The following is a 20,199-nucleotide window of genomic DNA, read 5'->3' as shown; positions in this document are numbered from 1 at the left end:
TATATTATCTGGGTCAGTTTGGGTAGATTTGTCTTGACAAGTAATCTGCAACAACATTCTTGTTAGTAGTGATTATTTCAATTGTAAATGTAAAGTTTAATATATTTAATACCAGTCTGCGTATTTCTTTTGTTGTAACTGAGTCTTGTACCTTTCCGGTTATCCACCATTTTACTTGGGTATTATCTGTTCTTACAATAAATCTATTGTAAACTATATATGGTTCAAATGCTAATAAATATTTATATAGTGCAAATAATTCTTTTCTATTTATTTCCCATTTTTCTTGTGGTTCAGTATAAGATCCTGAATAATACCTGCAATGATGTTCTATTTTTTCTTTATCATATTTATATTTAAGAACTCCTCCATAACTATGATTACTCGAATCTGTTTCTACAATATAAGTAAATTTCTTATTTTCATCTGGGAAGTATAGTTTTGGTAGTTTCTTACACAATATTTTAATCTTCCTTATTTGTTCCTTATTTTTTTCATCGACCTCATATTCTACATCCTTTTTTAGTTTCTTTTGTAAAGGTTTTAGGTTTTCTGCTAATTTAGGTATATATTCTCTTACCTGGTTTACTAATCCTAAAAATTATTTGAATTTCTTTTTTGTATCTATGTTTTCATCAAGATTGATTATTTTTTGTACTATGTGTGTTTGCATTTTTATTCCATTTTTATCTATTTGTATTCCTAAAAATTCTATCTGATTTTTCATAATTTCTGCTTTGGTTTTGCTTAAGCTTATACCAGAGTTTTCTATAATATGTATGAATTTTTCTAATAATTTTATATGTTCATCTTGTGTTCTTGAATATAGTAATATATCATCTATATATACTATACAATTCTCTAGTTGGTTAAAATAATTATCCATAAAATGTTGGTATCTTCCTGGTGCATTTTTATATCCAAATGGTAAAACATTCCATTCATAAAATCCTTGTGGTACTGTAAATGCTGTTAGTTTTTTAGATTCATCTTCTAGTTTTAGATGGTAAAATCCTGATTTACAGTCGAATTTACTAAAGTAATTATATCCTTGGATTTGTCTTATTTTTAATATCTTGTTAGGTATTGGGTAATTATATGTTTTAGTTTTTGCATTTAAATTTTGGTAATCTATAACCATTCTGCTTTTTCCTCTTTTTTGTTCACTATGTTTATTTACTATAAATGCTGGACTTGTATGTTTACTATTACTTTCTTGTATATACTTGTTATCTAATAATTCTTTTATATGCATTTTAAATTCTGCTAAATCATCAAAGTTATATTTTAAGGGTTTTTGTGTTATTATACTATTTTCTTCTATTAATTCTATTTTTATTTTTGTCTTATGTTTATTCCATCCTTTTAGAGGGTTATCATTATATAATTTTTCTAATTCATTCTGGATTATTTTTACTTTGTCTATTGTAAATATGATAATTTCTAATTGGGTAGTTGTATTTTTACTTATATTTTCTAATTTTTGTGTGATTTTTTCATTTCCTCGTATCCATTCTGTAGTTTTTCGTTGTTTATTGTTTACCCTTTTTGCTCCCACTTTATTTTTACATGGTGTGGTAAACCACCAGTGTGTTTTTGTTATTATGTGTGGGTATAATTTTTCTAAAAATGGCATTCCTAGTAACATATCTTTCGTAGTAAATTCAAAGTTATATATTTCTTCTATAATTAATATTTTATCCCATATTTGTATTTTTACATTCTTGGCTTTATAGTTAATCATACTTCCTTCATTATTAAATCCTGTTACTACCATAGGTGTTTTTAATTTTTTCCATTTATCCGTTGGTAAACAATTATATTTATATATATTAGCTTCTGCCCCTGTATCTATCATTGGTGTATAGTATCTATTATAATATCCTTCTACTATGATTTTTGCGAGTATATATATTTTCATTCTTCTGTCCTTTTTATTATTATTTTCTTATCTTTGTATGTTATGGTTAATTGCTTATCTCCTAGACTGTATGGTTTTACCTTTTCTAACCATTTTATTCCTAGTGTAATATTTTCATTTTCGTTTTCTTGGTATATTTTAAATTGTATTATTAGAGGTATTCCTCCAATAATTATTTCTTTTTCTGTTATTTCTTCATTTATTATTAATTCTTTAGGTAATTTAGGGCATAATTGTTCAGTAAATATTATTTCAGTTTCTGTTACTAATTCTCTTGTAATATAGTTTTCTTCTTGTCCTGTATTTATTAATATTTGATATTTTCTTTGTTCCATGATTCCAGTTATATAATAGTGGTATGTATTTATTTTTTCTTTTGTGTTTCTATTTAAATTTTTTGGGATTATATACTCTCTTCTTGATGTACTTATCCTTGATGATGTTGGTGTTTCATAAGTTAATTGGTTTGGTATACTTGATGTACTTAATCTTTCTTTTACTATTTCTAAATCTTCTTCCATGTCAATTTCTTTATAGCTATATTCATTATTGTCAATAACTGTAACTATTCTTTCAAACGGGTTTTCTATTTTGATTTTATTAATTTTATTTTTTGCTGCTATTTTATGTTTTGTTGTTAAGACGTATAAGTTTTTACATCTAGCTGTAAATATTTTACTTTCAGGTGTTAATTCTATTCCTGACATTTTCCAGTATAATACTAATGATTTATCTATATTCTTATCGTTTATTGCTATTGAATAATTGGCACTTATTATAAATTTAAATTTTTGATATATGAGATTTCCTTTTATTGCACTTATTATGCTTTTTTCTATAGGTTGTATTATTCTATCATCTGCTAAATATATTTCTATAGGGGTATCTATTCCTTCCCTAAAACATGCTTTTATTAGTATTTCAGTTCCTCCTAAGTGTACATATTTAATTGGGTTTTTTGCTTTTATATCTTGTATTTCTTTGTTTATTATTCTTTTGTTTATTATTGGTATTTTGGCTTTTCCTTTTGTATATTTACAGTCAATTATATGTTCTTTTTGGCTAACTACGTAGTATTCTTCTTTTTGTCTTTTGAACCAATTTTTTATTGTAGGTACTTCAAATATTTTTTCGACACTGAGGTCTAATTCTTTTCCTTTTATTTGTTCAAATATATTATTATCAAATATAATTTTTTGTTCTGAGGATTCTTCATCTTTATATTCTTCACGTGTTATTACTTCTATTTCTTTTTCAGTCATTGGATTTCATTATCTTCTTTAGTTATCTCATTTTCTATTTCTTCTTCTGTATCTGATATTTCGTATATACTATCTTCACTGTCTATTTCATAATCTATATAATCCATTTGCATATATTCTTCATCATCAATTATGATTTCGGTTATTTGCTTTTTCTTTAGGTTTCTAGGTGCTTTACAGTCTTTAGCTATATGTCCTAATTTTCCACAGTTATAACAAGTACATTCTGTTGGTTTCTTTTTTGGTCTAAATGATCTTTTAGTCTGATAATCTTTTATATAGTATCTTTTTCTTGGTTTTTTATTTTTATATTTTGATCTATATTTATTATATTTCTTCTTTTTCCATTTTTTATTATTATATTTATCTGTACATCCAAATTGTGGTGCTGTTTTATTTTTACAACATTTTAAGTTTTTTATTAATGTTTTTTCTATTTTTGTTTCTTCTTTATATTTTTCACATAATTGTGCAAACCATTGTTGTAGAAATTTTATCCTAGCTCCTAAAGTATATGGTACTCCTGCTTCATTCCAATCTTTTATTATTTTAGAATTAAAAGGTTCTGGTAATTTTGTGAAATATAATTTTCTTATTTCTTTGCCTTCTTCTGTATTATATGTTCCTTTATAATAATATTCTTTAAATGCACAAGTATATTCATCTATATAGCACATATTACATATTGCTAATTTTGTTATTAGGTTTCTATTTACTTGTTTTTCCTTATTATGTTCTTCAATTTCTGTAGTCATACTACTAAATTCGTTTCTTATGGCTATTTCATATTTGTATAATATTTCTATATTTGTTGTTGCTAATTCACCATTGAATTTTTTATTACTTCTTAAGGTATCTATACTTTCTTTTGTTAAATTGTGCAACCATAATTTTACTGTTCCTATGAGTGTTCTTTCTATATATCCTGGTGTTTCTGCCATTCCTATTTTATTATCTACCAATTATTTAGATATATATCCTATCCATAGTTGGATTGTTTTATTTATATCTGCTACGCAATCTAAATCTAAAAAATTACATTGTTCTGATATTGGTTTTGGTGTCCATTTTCTATTTAATCTACTATCCCATAGCGTATTATTTCTATCAAATTGTTCATAGTTAACCGTATAATAATTTGGGTTTATTCCTTTTGGGTTTTTTACACCTGATGTACTAGGTTTTTCTTCCATATTTACATCTCCTGTATTTATTTCTACATTTTTTATTTTTTCTATATTTTCTAAAAGTTCTGTATATGTTTCACTTATTTCACTTGGTTCTGACTTTTGGTCGTCTATATTGTTATCTATTTCTTCAATTCTGGGAATTTCTTCTGGTTGTAATATTTGTTTAAATTTATTTATCTCATCTGTTAATTCTATTTCTTTATTCTTTTCTCTTTGCTTATTTTCATATAGTGTTTTTAACATGTTTAATTCTTTTTCTAATGCTATAATTTTTGTGTTTTTCGTTTCTTCTAATTGTTGTATTTCCGTGTTTGCTTGATTTTTGATATTTTCAATTTCTTTTTTCTTATCAATTTCTTTATTTTCTTTACTTATTCTAGTCATGGCTGTCAAGCTATCTTCTAATCTTGCTGTTTCTTTTTCTATCATTAGGTATAATTGGTCTCCTATTTTTTTATATCTTCTGCCTAAATTTGAAAATATTATTTTTATTTTCAGTCCATCTTGGTTTTCATATGTCTTTTCATCTATAGCAAATTCTTCTTTGTTCATTTTTAATCTATAGCTCTGATACCATTTAACAAACTGTTATAGAATAAATGGCACCTTACGACGCTACTTGCACGAGGCCTCGCCATTCCATTGCCAAAAGCCATCAGCCGCCATGAGCGACACCAGACACAACTCACAACAACCGATGGCAATCGACACGTACTAAGTTTAGCCCCATGCGCACGGCACCTTGCGGCGCTACTTGCACGAGACCTCGCCGTTCCGTTGCAAAAAGCTATCAGCCGCCACACCGATGTCGACTCCCGATGTTGCCCGCAACAACTGATGGCAGTCGGCATGTACTGAGCTTAGCCCAATGCGCACGGCACCTTGCGGCGCTACTTGCACGACGCTTCGCCGTTCCGTTGCCAAACACCATCAGCCGCTACGAGCAATGTCGCCTCCCAATGTTGCCCGCAACAATCGATGGAATTCAGAACGTACTGAGTTTAGCCCCATGCGCATGGCACCTTGCGGCGCTACTTGCACGAGGCCTCGCCATTCCGTTTCCAAAAGCTATCAGCCGCCACACCGATGTTGCCTCCCGATGTTGCCCCCAACAACCGATGGCAGTCGGCACATACTGAGTTTAGCCTCATGCGCACGGCACCTTGCGGCGCTACTTGCACGAGACCTCGCTGTTCCGTTTCCAAAAACTATCAGCCGCCACACCGATGTTGCCCGCAACAACCTATAGCAGTCGACACGTACTGAGCTTAGCCCCATGTGCACGACACCTTGCGGCGCTACTTGCACGACGCTTTGCCGTTCCGTTGCCAAAAGCCATCAGCCACCACGAGCGATGTCGCCTCCCGATGTTGCCCACTACAACCGATGGCATTTGGAAAGTACTGTGTATAGCCCCATGCGCACGGCACCTTACGACCCTACTTGCACGAGGCCTCGCCATTCCATTGCCAAAAGCCATCAGCCACCACGAGCGACACCAGACACAACTCACAACAACCGATGGCAATCGACACGTACTAAGTTTAGCCCCATGCGCACGGCACCTTGCGACGCTACTTGCACGAGACCTCGCCGTTCCGTTGCCAAAAGCTATCAGCCGCCACACCGATGTCGACTCCCGATGTTGCCCCCAACAACTGATGGCAGTCGGCATGTACTGAGCTTAGCCCAATGCGCACGGCACCTTGCGGCACTACTTGCACGACGCTTCGCCGTTCCGTTGCCAAACACCATCAGCCGCTACGAGCGATGTCGCCTCCCAATGTTGCCCGCAACAATCGATGGAATTCAGAACGTACTGAGTTTAGCCCCATGCGCATGGCACCTTGCGACGCTACTTGCACGAGGCCTCGCCATTCCGTTTCTAAAAGCTATCAGCCGCCACACCGATGTTGCCTCCCGATGTTGCCCCCAACAACCGATGGCAGTCGGCACATACTGAGTTTAGCCCCATGCGCACGGCACCTTGCGGCGCTACTTGCACGAGACCTCGCCGTTCCGTTTCCAAAAACTATCAGCCGCCACACCGATGTCACCTCCCGATGTTGCCCGCAACAACCTATAGCAGTCGGCATGTACTGAGCTTAGCCCCATGTACACGACACCTTGCGGCGCTACTTGCACGATGCTTTGCCATTCCGTTGCCAAAAGCCATCAGCCGCCACGAGCGATGTCGCCTCCCGATGTTGCCCACTACAACCGATGGCATTTGGAAAGTACTGTGTATAGCCTCATGTGCACGGCACCTTACGACGCTACTTGCACGAGGCCTCGCCATTCTATTGCCAAAAGCCATCAGCTGCCACGAGCGACACCAGACACAACTCACAACAACCGATGGCAATCGACACGTACTAAGTTTAGCCCCATGCGCACGGCACCTTGCGGCGCTACTTGCACGAGACCTCGCCGTTCCGTTGCCAAAAGCTATCAGCCGCCACACCGATGTCGACTCCCGATGTTGCCCCCAACAACTGATGGCAGTCGGCATGTACTGAGCTTAGCCCAATGCGCACGGCACCTTGCGGCACTACTTGCACGACGCTTCGCCGTTCCGTTGCCAAACACCATCAGCCGCTACGAGCGATGTCGCCTCCCAATGTTGCCCGCAACAATCGATGGAATTCAGAACGTACTGAGTTTAGCCCCATGCGCATGGCACCTTGCGACGCTACTTGCACGAGGCCTCGCCATTCCGTTTCCAAAAGCTATCAGCCGCCACACCGATGTTGCCTCCCGATGTTGCCCCCAACAACCGATGGCAGTCGGCACATACTGAGTTTAGCCCCATGCGCACGGCACCTTGCGGCGCTACTTGCACGAGACCTCGCCGTTCCGTTTCCAAAAACTATCAGCCGCCACACCGATGTCACCTCCCGATGTTGCCCGCAACAACCTATAGCAGTCGGCACGTACTGAGCTTAGCCCCATGTACAAGACACCTTGCGGCGCTACTTGCACGATGCTTTGCCGTTCCGTTGCCAAAAGCCATCAGCTGCCACGAGCGATATCGCCTCCCGATGTTGCCCACTACAACCGATGGCATTTGGAAAGTACTGTGTATAGCCTCATGCGCACGGCACCTTACGACGCTACTTGCACGAGGCCTCGCCATTCCATTGCCAAAAGCCATCAGCCGCCACGAGCGACACCAGACACAACTCACAACAACCGATGGCAATCGACACGTACTAAGTTTAGCCCCATGCGCACGGCACCTTGCGGCGCTACTTGTACGAGACCTCGCCGTTCCGTTGCCAAAAGCTATTAGCCGCCACACCGATGTCGACTCCCGATGTTGCCCCCAACAACTGATGGCAGTCGGCATGTACTGAGCTTAGCCCAATGCGCACGGCACCTTACGGCGCTACTTGCACGACGCTTTGCCGTTCCGTTGCCAAACACCATCAGCCGCTACGAGCGATGTCGCCTCCCAATGTTGCCCGCAACAACCGATGGAATTCAGAACGTACTGAGTTTAGCCCCATGCGCATGGCACCTTGCGGCGCTACTTGCACGAGGCCTCGCCATTCCGTTTCCAAAAGCTATCAGCCGCCACACCGATGTTGCCTCCCGATGTTGCCCCCAACAACCGATGGCAGTCGGCACATACTGAGTTTAGCCCCATGCGCACGGCACCTTGCGGAGCTACTTGTACGAGACCTCGCCGTTTCGTTTCCAAAAACTATCAGCCGCCACACCGATGTCACCTCCCGATGTTGCCCGCAACAACCTATAGTAGTCGGCACGTACTGAGCTTAGCCCCATGTGCACGACACCTTGCGGCGCTACTTGCACGATGCTTTGCCGTTCCGTTGCCAAAAGCCATCAGCCGCCACGAGCGATGTCGCCTCCCGATGTTGCCCACTACAACCGATGGCATTTGGAAAGTACTGTGTATAGCCTCATGCGCACGGCACCTTACGACGCTACTTGCACGAGGCCTCGCCATTCCATTGCCAAAAGCCATCAGCCGCCACGAGCGACACTAGACACAACTCACAACAACCGATGGCAATCGACACATACTAAGTTTAGCCCCATGCGTACGGCACCTTGCGGCGCTACTTGCACGAGACCTCGCCGTTTCGTTGCCAAAAGCTATCAGCCGCCACACCGATGTCGACTCCCAATGTTGCCCCCAACAACTGATGGCAGTCGGCATGTACTGAGCTTAGCCCAATGCGCACGGCACCTTGCGGCACTACTTGCACGACGCTTCGCCGTTCCGTTGCCAAACACCATCAGCCGCTACGAGCGATGTCGCCTCCCAATGTTGCCCGGAATAATCGATGGAATTCAGAACGTACTGAGTTTAGCCCCATGTGCATGGCACCTTGCGGCGCTACTTGCACGAGGCCTCGCCATTCCCTTTCCAAAAGCTATCAGCCGCCACACCGATGTTGCCTCCCGATGTTTCCCCCAACAACCGATGGCAGTCGGCACATACTGAGTTTAGCCCCATGCTCACGGCACCTTGAGGCGCTACTTGCACGAGACCTCGCCGTTCCGTTTCCAAAAACTATCAGCCGCCACACCGATGTCACCTCCCGATGTTGCCAGCAACAACCTATAGCAGTCGGCATGTACTGAGCTTAGCCCCATGTACACGACACCTTGCGGCGCTACTTGCACGATGCTTTGCCGTTCCGTTGCCAAAATCCATCAGCCGCCACGAGCGATGTCGCCTCCCGATGTTGCCCACTACAACCGATGGCATTTGGAAAGTACTGTGTATAGCCTCATGCGCACGGCACCTTACGACGCTACTTGCACGAGGCCTCGCCATTCCATTGCCAAAAGCCATCAGCCGCCACGAGCGACACCAGACACAACTCACAACAACCGATGGCAATCGACACGTACTAAGTTTAGCCCCATGCGCACGGCACCTTGCGGCGCTACTTGCACGAGACCTCGCCGTTCCGTTGCCAAAAGCTATCAGCCGCCACACCTATGTCGACTCCCGATGTTGCCCCCAAAAACTGATGGCAGTCGGCATGTACTGAGCTTAGCCCAATGCGCACGGCACCTTGCGGCACTACTTGCATGACGCTTCGCAGTTCCGTTGCAAAACACCATCAGCCTCTACGAGCGATGTCGCCTCCCAATGTTGCCCGCTACAACCGATGGAATTCAGAACGTACTGAGTTTAGCCCCATGCGCATGGCACCTTGCGGCGCTACTTGCACGAGGCCTCGCCATTTCATTGCCAAAAGCTATCAGCTGCCACACCGATGTTGCCTCCCGATGTTGCCCCCAACAACCGATGGCACTCGGCACATACTGAGTTTAGCCCCATGCGGACGGCACCTTGCGGCGCTACTTGCACGAGACCTCGCCGTTCCGTTTCCAAAAACTATCAACCGCCACACCGATGTCGCCTCCCGATGTTGCCCCCAACAACTGATGGCAGTTGGCATGAACTGAGCTTAGCCCAATGCGCACGGCACCTTGCGGCGCTACTTGCACGACGCTTCGCCATTCCGTTGCCAAACACCATCAGCCGCTACGAGCGATGTCACCTCCCGATGTTGCCCACTACAACCGATGGCATTTGGAAAGCACAACTCACAATAACCGATGGCAATCGACACGTACTAAGTTTAGCCCCATGCGCACGGCACCTTGCGGTGCTACTTGCACGAGACCTCGCCGTTCCGTTGCCAAAAGCTATCAGCCGCCACACCGATGTTGCCCCCAACAACTGATGGCAGTCGGCATGTACTGAGCTTAGCCCAATGCGCACGGCACCTTGCGGCGCTACTTGCTCGACGCTTCGCCGTTCCGTTGCCAAACACCATCAGCCGCTACGAGCGATGTCGCCTCCCAATGTTGCCCGCAACAACCGATGGAATTCGGAACGTACTGAGTTTAGCCCCATGCGCATGGCACCTTGCAGCGCTACTTGCACGTGGCCTCGCCATTCCGTTGCCAAAAGCTATCAGCCGCCACACCGATGTTGCCTCCCGATGTTGCCCCCAACAACCGATGGCACTCGGCACATACTGAGTTTAGCCCCATGCGGACGGCACCTTGCGGCGTTACTTGCACGAGACCTCGCCGTTCCGTTTCCAAAAACTATCAGCCGCCACACCGATGTCGCCTCCCGATGTTGCCCCCAACAACTGATGGCAGTCGGCATGTACTGAGCTTAGCCCCATGCACACGGCACCTTGCGGCGCTACTTGCATGACGCTTCGCCGTTCCGTTGCCAAACACCATCAGCCGCTACGAGCAATGTAGCCTCCCGATGTTGCCCACAACAACGGATGGCATTCGGAACGTAATGAGTTTAGCCCCATGCGCATGGCACCTTGCAGCGCTATTTGCATAAGGCCTCGCCGTTCCGTTGCCAAAAGCTATCAGCCACCAAACCGATGTCACCTCCCGATGTTGCCCACACCAACCGATGGCAATCGGCACGTACTGAGCTTAGCCCCATACGCACGGCACCTTGCGGCGCTACTTGCATGACGCTTCGTTTTTCTGTTGCCAAAAGCCATCAGCCGCCATGAGCGATGTCGCCTCCCAATGTTGCCCACAACAACTGATGGCATTCAGCACGTACTGAGTTTAGCCCCATGCGCATGGCACCTTGCGGTGCTACTTGCACGAGGCCTCGCCGTTCCTTTGCCAAAAGCTATCAGCCGCCACACTGATGTCACCTCCCGATGTTGCCCGCGACAATCGATAGCAGTCGCCACGTACTGAGCTTAGCCCCATGCGCACGACACCTTGCGGCGCTACTTGCACGACGCTTTGCTGTTCCGTTGCTAAAAGCCATCAGCCGCCACGAGCGATGTTGCCTCCCGATGTTGCCGACAACAACCAATAGCATATGGAACGTACTATGTTTAGCCAGATGCGCACGGCACCTTACGGCGCTACTTAAACGAGGCCTCACCATTCCATTGCAAAAAGCCATCAGCCACCATGAGCGACGCCAGACACAACTCACAACAACCGATGGCAATCGACACGTACTGAGTTTAGCCCCATGCGCACGGCACCTTGCGGCGCTACTTGCACAATGCTTCGTCGTTCCGTTGCCAAAAGCCATCAGCCGCCACAAGTGATGTCGCCTCCCGGTGTTTTCCACAACAAGCGATGGCATTCGGAACGTACTGAGTTTAGCCTCATGCGCACGGCACCTTGCGGTGCTACTTGCACGAGGCCTCGTAGTTACGTTGCCAAAACCCATCAGCCGCCACGAGCGACACCAGACACAACTCACAACAACCGATGGGAATCAGCACGTACTGAGTTTATCCCCATGCTCACGGCACCTTGCGGTGCTACTTGCACGAGGTCGCGCCGTTTCGTTGCCAAAAGCCATCAGCCGCCATGAGCAATGTTGCCTCCTGATGTTGCCCACACCAACCGATGGCAATCGGCACGTACTGAGCTTAGCCCCATACGCACGGCACCTTGCGGCACTACTTGCACGACGCTTCGCTGTTCCGTTGCCAAAAGCCATCAGCCACCACGAGCAATGTAGCCTCCCGCCCCATGGGCATGGCACCTTGCGGCGCTACTTGCACGAGGCCTCGCCGTTCCGTTGCCAAAAGCCATCAGCCGCCACAGCGATGTCACCTCCCGATGTTGCCCGCAATAATCGATAGCAGTCGGCACATACTGAGCTTAGCCCCATGCGCACGACACCTTGCGGCGCTACTTGCACGACGCTTTGCCGTTCCGTTGCCAAAAGCCATCAGCTGCCACGAGCGATGTCGCCTCCCGATGTTGCCGACAACAACCAATGGCATTCGGAACGTACTGTGTTTAGCCCCATGCGCACGGTACCTTACGGCGCTACTTGCACGAGGCTTCGCTGTTCCGTTGACAAAAGCTATCAGCCGCCACACCTATGTCACCTCCCGATGTTGCCCACAACAACTGATAGCAGTCGGTACGTACTGAGCTTAGCCCCATGCACAGACACCTTGCGACACTACTTGCACGATGCTTCGTCGTTCCGTTGCCAAAAGCCATCAGCCGCCACGAGCGATGTTGCCTCCCAATGTTGCCCACTATAACCGATGGCATTTGGAAAGTACTGTGAATAGCCCCATGCGCACGGGACCTTACGGCGCTACTAGCACGAGACCTCGCTGTTCCGTTGCCAAAAACTATCAGCCGCCACACCGATGTCGCCTCCCGATGTTTCCCCAGACAACTGATGGCAGTCGGCATGTACTGAGCTTAGCCCCATGCGCACGGCACCTTGCGGCACTACTTGCACGACGCTTCGCCGTTCCGTTGCCAAACACCATCAGCCGGTACGAGCGATGTCGCCTCCCAATATTGCCCACAACAACCGATGGCAGTCGGCACGTACTAAGCTTAGCCCCATGCGCACAGCACCTTGCGGCACTACTTACTCAAGGCCTCGCCGTTCCGTTGCCAAAAGCCATCAACCACCACGAGCGATGTCGCCTCCCAATGTTGCCCACAACAATCGATGGCATTCGGAACGTACAGAGTTTAGCCCCATGCGCACGGCACCTTGCGGCGCTACTTGCACGAGACCTCGCCGTTCCATTGCCAAAAGCTATTAGCCACCACACCGATATCGCCTCCCGATGTTGCCCCCAACAACTGATGGCAGTCGGCATGTACTGAGCTTAGCCCCCCAAAGAACCCAAGATATAGAATATATAGAATATATACTAGAAAGCTTAAAAGAAATAATTAGATTAATTCCACTACAAAAAGAATATTATGAAAAAGCTTTTACATTTAACTAAATTATAAATGAAATTTCTAAGATCCTCAATAAATGGTATCAGAGCTATAGATTAAAAATGAACAAAGAAGAATTTGCTATAGATGAAAAGACATATGAAAACCAAGATGGATTGAAAATAAAAATAATATTTTCAAATTTAGGCAGAAGATATAAAAAAATAGGAGACCAATTATACCTAATGATAGAAAAAGAAACAGCAAGATTAGAAGATAGCTTGACAGCCATGACAAGAATAAGTAAAGAAAATGAAGAAATTGATAAGAAAAAAGAAATTGATTATATCAAAAATCAAGCAAACAGGGAAATACAACAATTAGAAGAAACTAAAAACACAAAAATTATAGCATTAGAAAAAGAATTAAACATGTTAAAAACACTATATGAAAATAAGCAAAGAGAAAAGAATAAAAAAATAGAATTAACAGATGAGATAAATAAATTTAAACAAATATTACAACCAGAAGAAATTCCCAGAATTGAAGAAATAGATAACAATATAGATGACCAAAAGTCAGAATCAAGTGAAATAAGTGAAACATATACAGAACTTTTAGAAAATATAGAAAAAATAAAAAATGTAGAAATAAATACAGGAGATGTAAATATGGAAGAAAAACCTAGTACATCAGGTGTAAAAAACCCAAAAGGAATAAACCCAAATTATTATACGGTTAACTATGAACAATTTGATAGAAATAATACGCTATGGGATAGTAGATTAAATAGAAAATGGACACCAAAACCAATATCAGAACAATATAATTTTTTAGATTTAGATTGCGTAGCAGATATAAATAAAACAATCCAACTATGGATAGGATATGTATCTAAACAATTGGTAGATAATAAAATAGGAATGGCAGAAACACCAGGATATATAGAAAGAACACTCATAGGAACAGTAAAATTATGGTTACACAATTTAACAAAAGAAAGTATAGATACCTTAAGAAGTAATAAAAAATTTAATGGTGAAATAGCAACAACAAATATAGAAATATTATACAAATATGAAATAGCCATAAGAAACGAATTTAGTAGTATGACTACAGAAATTGAAGAACAAAATAAGGAAAAACAAACAAATAGAAATCTAATAACAAAATTAGCAATATGTAATATGTGCTATATAGACGAATATACTTGTGCATTTAGAGAATATTATTATAAAGGAACATATAATACAGAAGAAGGCAAAGAAATAAGGAAATTATATTTCACAAAATTACCAGAACCTTTTAATTCTAAAATAATAAAAGATTGGAATGAAGCAGGATTAACAGATACTTTAGGAGCTAGGATAAAATTTCTACAACAATGGTTTGCACAATTATGTGAAAAATATAAAGAAGAAACAAAAATAGAAAAAATATTAATAAAAAACTTAAGATGTTGTAAAAATAAAACAGCACCACAATTTGGATGTACAGATACATATAATAAAAAATGGAAAACAAAGAAATATAATAAATATAGAACAAAATATAAAAGTAAAAAACCAAGAAAAAGATATTATGTAAAAAATTACCAGACTAAAAGATCATTTAGACCAAAAAAGAAACTAACAGAATGTACTTGTTATAACTGTGGAAAATTAGGACATATAGCTAAAGACTGTAAAGCACCTAGAAACCTAAAGAAAAAGCAAATAACAGAAATCATAATTGATGATGAAGAATATATGCAGATAGAATATATAGATTATGAACTAGATAGTGAAGATAGTATATATGAAATATCAGATACAGAAGATGAAATAGATAATGAAATAACTAAAGAGGATGATGAAATCCAATGACTGAAAAAGAAATAGAAGTAATAACACGTGAAGAATATAAAGATGAAGAATCCTCAGAACAAAAAATTATATTTGATAATAATATATTTGAACAAATAAAAGGAAAAGAATTAGACCTCAGTGTCGAAAAAATATTTGAAGTACCTACAATAAAAAATTGGTTCAAAAGACAAAAAGAAGAATACTACGTAGTTAGCCAAAAAGAACATATAATTGACTGTAAATATACAAAAGGAAAAGCCAAAATACCAATAATAAATAAAAGAATAATAAACAAAGAAATACAAGATATAAAAGCAAAAAACCCAATTAAATATGTACACCTAGGAGGAACTGAAATACTAATAAAAGTATATTTTAGGGAAGGAATAGATACCCCTATAGAAATATATTTAGCAGATGATAGAATAATACAACCTATAGAAAAAAGCATAATAAGTGCAATAAAAGGAAATCTCATATATCAAAAATTTAAATTTATAATAAGTGCCAATTATTCAATAGCAATAAACGATAAGAATATAGATAAATCATTAGTATTATACTGGAAAATGTCAGGAATAGAATTAACACCTGGAAGTAAAATATTTACAGCTAGATGTAAAAACTTATACGTCTTAACAACAAAACATAAAATAGCAGCAAAAAATAAAATTAATAAAATCAAAATAGAAAACCCGTTTGAAAGAATAGTTACAGTTATTGACAATAATGAATATAGCTATAAAGAAATTGACATGGAAGAAGATTTAGAATAGTAAAAGAAAGATTAAGTACATCAAGGATACCAAACCAATTAACTTATGAAACACTAACATCATCAAGGATAAGTACATCAAGAAGAGAATATATAATCCCAAAAAATTTAATAAAAAACACAAAAGAAAAAATAAATACATACCACTACTATATAACTGGAATCATGGAACAAAGAAAATATCAAATATTAATAAATACAGGACAAGAAGAAAACTATATTACAAGAGAATTAGTAACAGAAGCTGAAATAATAACTACTGAACAATTATGCCCTGAATTACCTAAAGAATTAATAATAAATGAAGAAATAACAGAAAAAGAAATAATTATTGGAGGAATACCTCTAATAATACAATTTAAAATATATCAAGAAAACGAAAATGAAAATATTACACTAGGAATAAAATGGTTAGAAAAGGTAAAACCATACAGTCTAGGAGATAAGCAATTAACCATAACATACAAAGATAAGAAAATAATAATAAAAAGAACAGAAGAATGAAAATATATATACTCGCAAAAATCATAGTAGAAGGATATTATAATAGATACTATACACCAATGATAGATACAGGGGCAGAAGCTAATATATGTAAATATAATTGTTTACCAACGGATAAATGGGAAAAATTAAAAACACCTATGGTAGTAACAGGATTTAATAATGAAGGAAGTATGATTAACTACAAAGCCAAGAATGTAAAAATACAAATATGGGATAAAATATTAATTATAGAAGAAATATATAACTTTGAATTCACTACGAAAGATATGCTACTAGGAATGCCATTTCTAGAGAAACTATACCCACATATAATAACAAAAACACACTGGTGGTTTACCACACCATGTAAAAATAAAGTAGGAGCAAAAAGGGTAAATAATAAACAACGAAAAACTACAGAATGGATACGAGGAAATGAAAAAATCACACAAAAATTAGAAAATATAAGTAAAAATACAACTACCCAATTAGAAATTATCATATTTACAATAGACAAAGTAAAAATAATCCAGAATGAATTAGAAAAATTATATAATGATAACCCTCTAAAAGGATGGAATAAACATAAGACAAAAATAAAAATAGAATTAATAGAAGAAAATAGTATAATAACACAAAAACCCTTAAAATATAACTTTGATGACTTAACAGAATTTAAAATGCATATAAAAGAATTATTAGATAACAAGTATATACAAGAAAGTAATAGTAAACATACAAGTCCAGCATTTATAGTAAATAAACATAGTGAACAAAAAAGAGGAAAAAGCAGAATGGTTATAGATTACCGAAATTTAAATGCAAAAACTAAAACATATAATTACCCAATACCTAACAAGATATTAAAAATAAGACAAATCCAAGGATATAATTACTTTAGTAAATTCGACTGTAAATCAGGATTTTACCATCTAAAACTAGAAGATGAATCTAAAAAACTAACAGCATTTACAGTACCACAAGGATTTTATGAATGGAATGTTTTACCATTTGGATATAAAAATGCACCAGGAAGATACCAACATTTTATGGATAATTATTTTAACCAACTAGAAAATTGTATAGTATATATAGATGATATATTACTATATTCAAGAACACAAGATGAACATATAAAATTATTAGAAAAATTCATACATATTATAGAAAACTCTGGTATAAGCTTAAGTAAAACCAAAGCAGAAATTATGAAGAATCAGATAGAATTTTTAGGAATACAAATAGATAAAAATGGAATAAAAATGCAAACACATATAGTACAAAAAATAATCAATCTTGATGAAAACATAGATACAAAAAAGAAATTACAATCATTCTTAGGATTAGTAAACCAAGTAAGAGAATATATACCTAAATTAGCAGAAAAACTAAAAAAGGATGTAGAATATGGGTTCGATGAAAAAGATAAGGAACAAATAAGGAAGATTAAAATATTGTATAAGAAACTACCAAAATTATACTTCCCAGATGAAAATAAGAAATTTACTTATATTGTAGAAACAGATTCGAGTAATCATAGTTATGGAGGAGTTCTTAAATATAAATATGATAAAGAAAAAATAGAACATCATTGCAGGTATTATTCAGGATCTTATACTGAACCACAAGAAAAATGGGAAATAAATAGAAAAGAATTATTTGCATTATATAAATGTTTATTAGCATTTGAACCATATATAGTTTACAACAGATTTATTGTAAGAACAGATAATACCCAAGTAAAATGGTGGATAACCAGAAAAGTACAAGATTCAGTTACAACAAAAGAAATACGCAGACTGGTATTAAATATATTAAACTTTACATTTACAATTGAAATAATCACTACTAACAAGAATGTTGTTGCAGATTACTTGTCAAGACAAAGCTACCCAAACTGACCCAGATAATACAATGGAAAATCTACTCTTAGCCATGACTACACTTTGTAAGAAAGTGGAAAGTATGGATGAAGAGATACAGATAATAAGAAAAACAGCAGCTAGTAGTCAGCAGCATGACTCAAAAAATGCGGAGATAAGACGATCGGAAGTCTCTAAAATTCCAGAGCTAGAAGGTGACGTTGAGAAACACCTAAAAACTCATAACAGTTTGTTAAATACAGTTGCAGGAAGCAGCACAGCTAGCAGTTCATCTGCAAAGAAGAAGGAAGAAATTAAACCTAGATATACAAACATAAATATGAACAATTTATTTTCAAAACCATTCGTACAGAAAAATATCCAAAATACCCAGAACGAAATATTCCTACCACCACAGATAAATACCTACAAAGAAAGTCTGAACCAAGCCAAAAAGACATACAACCATATAACCCGTACATATATAGACAACATACACAAAATACAAAACTTTTTAAACAAAAACCCAAGATCCCAAACTACCCAGAATCCAAATGAAGATTATATTACCCATTATCTAACAGGATACAATAAATTAATAGCACTACCAAATACAAGTGCAAAACTAATAGCCACCTGCTACAATTATGGATTACTAGATACTGTATATACACAAACAGGACAGGAGATAGCTACCATACCTGAGTTACACAGAGCATTTATGCAATACAGAAGAATAACTAAAGGAACGTTATTCTATATACGATTTTATTCAGCTACAGCAGAGATATTATATGAAGAAATAAAGCCTATCATACAAGTTATCAAGATCGGACTTACAAGAGAAATGCTCATACCAGAAAGAATAGAAGAACAAGAAGAGATAGAAAAAATAAATATTCCAGACTTTTATGCAAATAAAAGGATTATTGGAATATCCACTATACTAAATGAACTAGCAAACAACTACCTAAATCAGAATGCGATTTGGAGTTATTATTCAAGAGAACAAACAATGATATATTCAAATTGCAGAGAGATACGAGAAGCAGATATGGAAGAATTAAGACAATGGGTCTTAAGTCTTTTAAAACCAGAACAACCTACAATCACAAGAGCTATAAGGACGAATTTCATCTCTCCAGAACTGTTAACAAGATATTGCAAGCTAATCAGTCACAAATACCCAGACCACATATGCTCAAAATGCAAAGGAGAAGATAACATTGTTCCAGACGTACAACTGGAATAATCGAGAAGAAGACGACAAACTAAACGACAAAAACTATGGCAGACAAGATAAAGTAAAAGATTTATTAGATTCTTTTCTTTTCTTTAATGTTATTTTGTTTTTTGTAAAAGTCGTAAAGTAAATAGTTCTTTACTTTACAAAAGTAAGAGTCAGTCTCATGAACAGTAAAGGTCGTTCATGAACAGTAAGAGTCATTTTTGTAATCTTTAAATAGCCTTTCGATTATGAATAAAAAACAGGCTGCATCTTCAGGCATCCAAAAATTCCTCTCTTCTCTCTAAAGATACTTTTTGCACTTGTATTTGGTAGTGCTATTAATTTATTGTATCCTGTTAGATAATGGGTAATATAATCTTCATTTGGATTCTGGGTAGTTTGGGATCTTGGATTTTTGTTTAAAAAGTTTTGTATTTTGTGTATGTTGTCTATATATGTACGGGTTATATGGTTGTATGTCTTTTTGGCTTGGTTCAGACTTTCTTTGTAGGTATTTATCTGTGGTGGTAGGAATATTTCGTTCTGGGTATTTTGGATATTTTTCTGTACGAATGGTTTTGAAAATAAATTGTTCATATTTATGTTTGTGTATCTAGGTTTAATTTCTTCCTTCTTCTTTGCAGATGAACTGCTAGCTGTGCTGCTTCCTGCAACTGTATTTAACAAACTGTTATGAGTTTTTAGGTGTTTCTCAACGTCACCTTCTAGCTCTGGAATTTTAGAGACTTCCGATCGTCTTATCTCCGCATTTTTTGAGTCATGCTGCTGACTACTAGCTGTTTTTCTTATTATCTGTATCTCTTCATCCATACTTTTCACTTTCTTACAAAGTGTAGTCATGGCTAAGAGTAGATTTTCCATTATATTATCTGGGTCAGTTTGGGTAGCTTTATCTTGACAA

At 38.6% G+C, this 20,199-nt stretch overlaps 1 protein-coding gene across 1 annotated transcript; it reads left to right on the top strand.

The window, feature by feature from the left end:
- The first annotated feature begins 17,796 nt into the window (after positions 1–17,796).
- On the top strand, positions 17,797–19,507 carry LOC138898292 (uncharacterized). Its single transcript, XM_070184354.1, has one exon. The coding sequence runs from the start codon at positions 18,045–18,047 to the stop codon at positions 19,299–19,301; it is 1,257 nt and encodes a 418-aa protein (XP_070040455.1). The 5' UTR covers positions 17,797–18,044; the 3' UTR covers positions 19,302–19,507.
- Positions 19,508–20,199: the final 692 nt, after the last annotated feature.

The sequence above is a fragment of the Nicotiana tomentosiformis genome, chromosome 8, assembly GCF_000390325.3.
Source record: "Nicotiana tomentosiformis chromosome 8, ASM39032v3, whole genome shotgun sequence".
Lineage (NCBI taxonomy): Eukaryota > Viridiplantae > Streptophyta > Magnoliopsida > Solanales > Solanaceae > Nicotiana > Nicotiana tomentosiformis.
The sequence above is the reverse complement of the archived record's forward strand: the minus strand, read 5'-3'. Positions and strand labels throughout refer to the sequence as shown.

Coding starts and splice junctions, on each gene's coding strand:
- LOC138898292 (XM_070184354.1), top strand. CDS start 18,045: ATGTTGTTGCAGATTACTTGTCAAGACAAAGCTACCCAAACTGACCCA.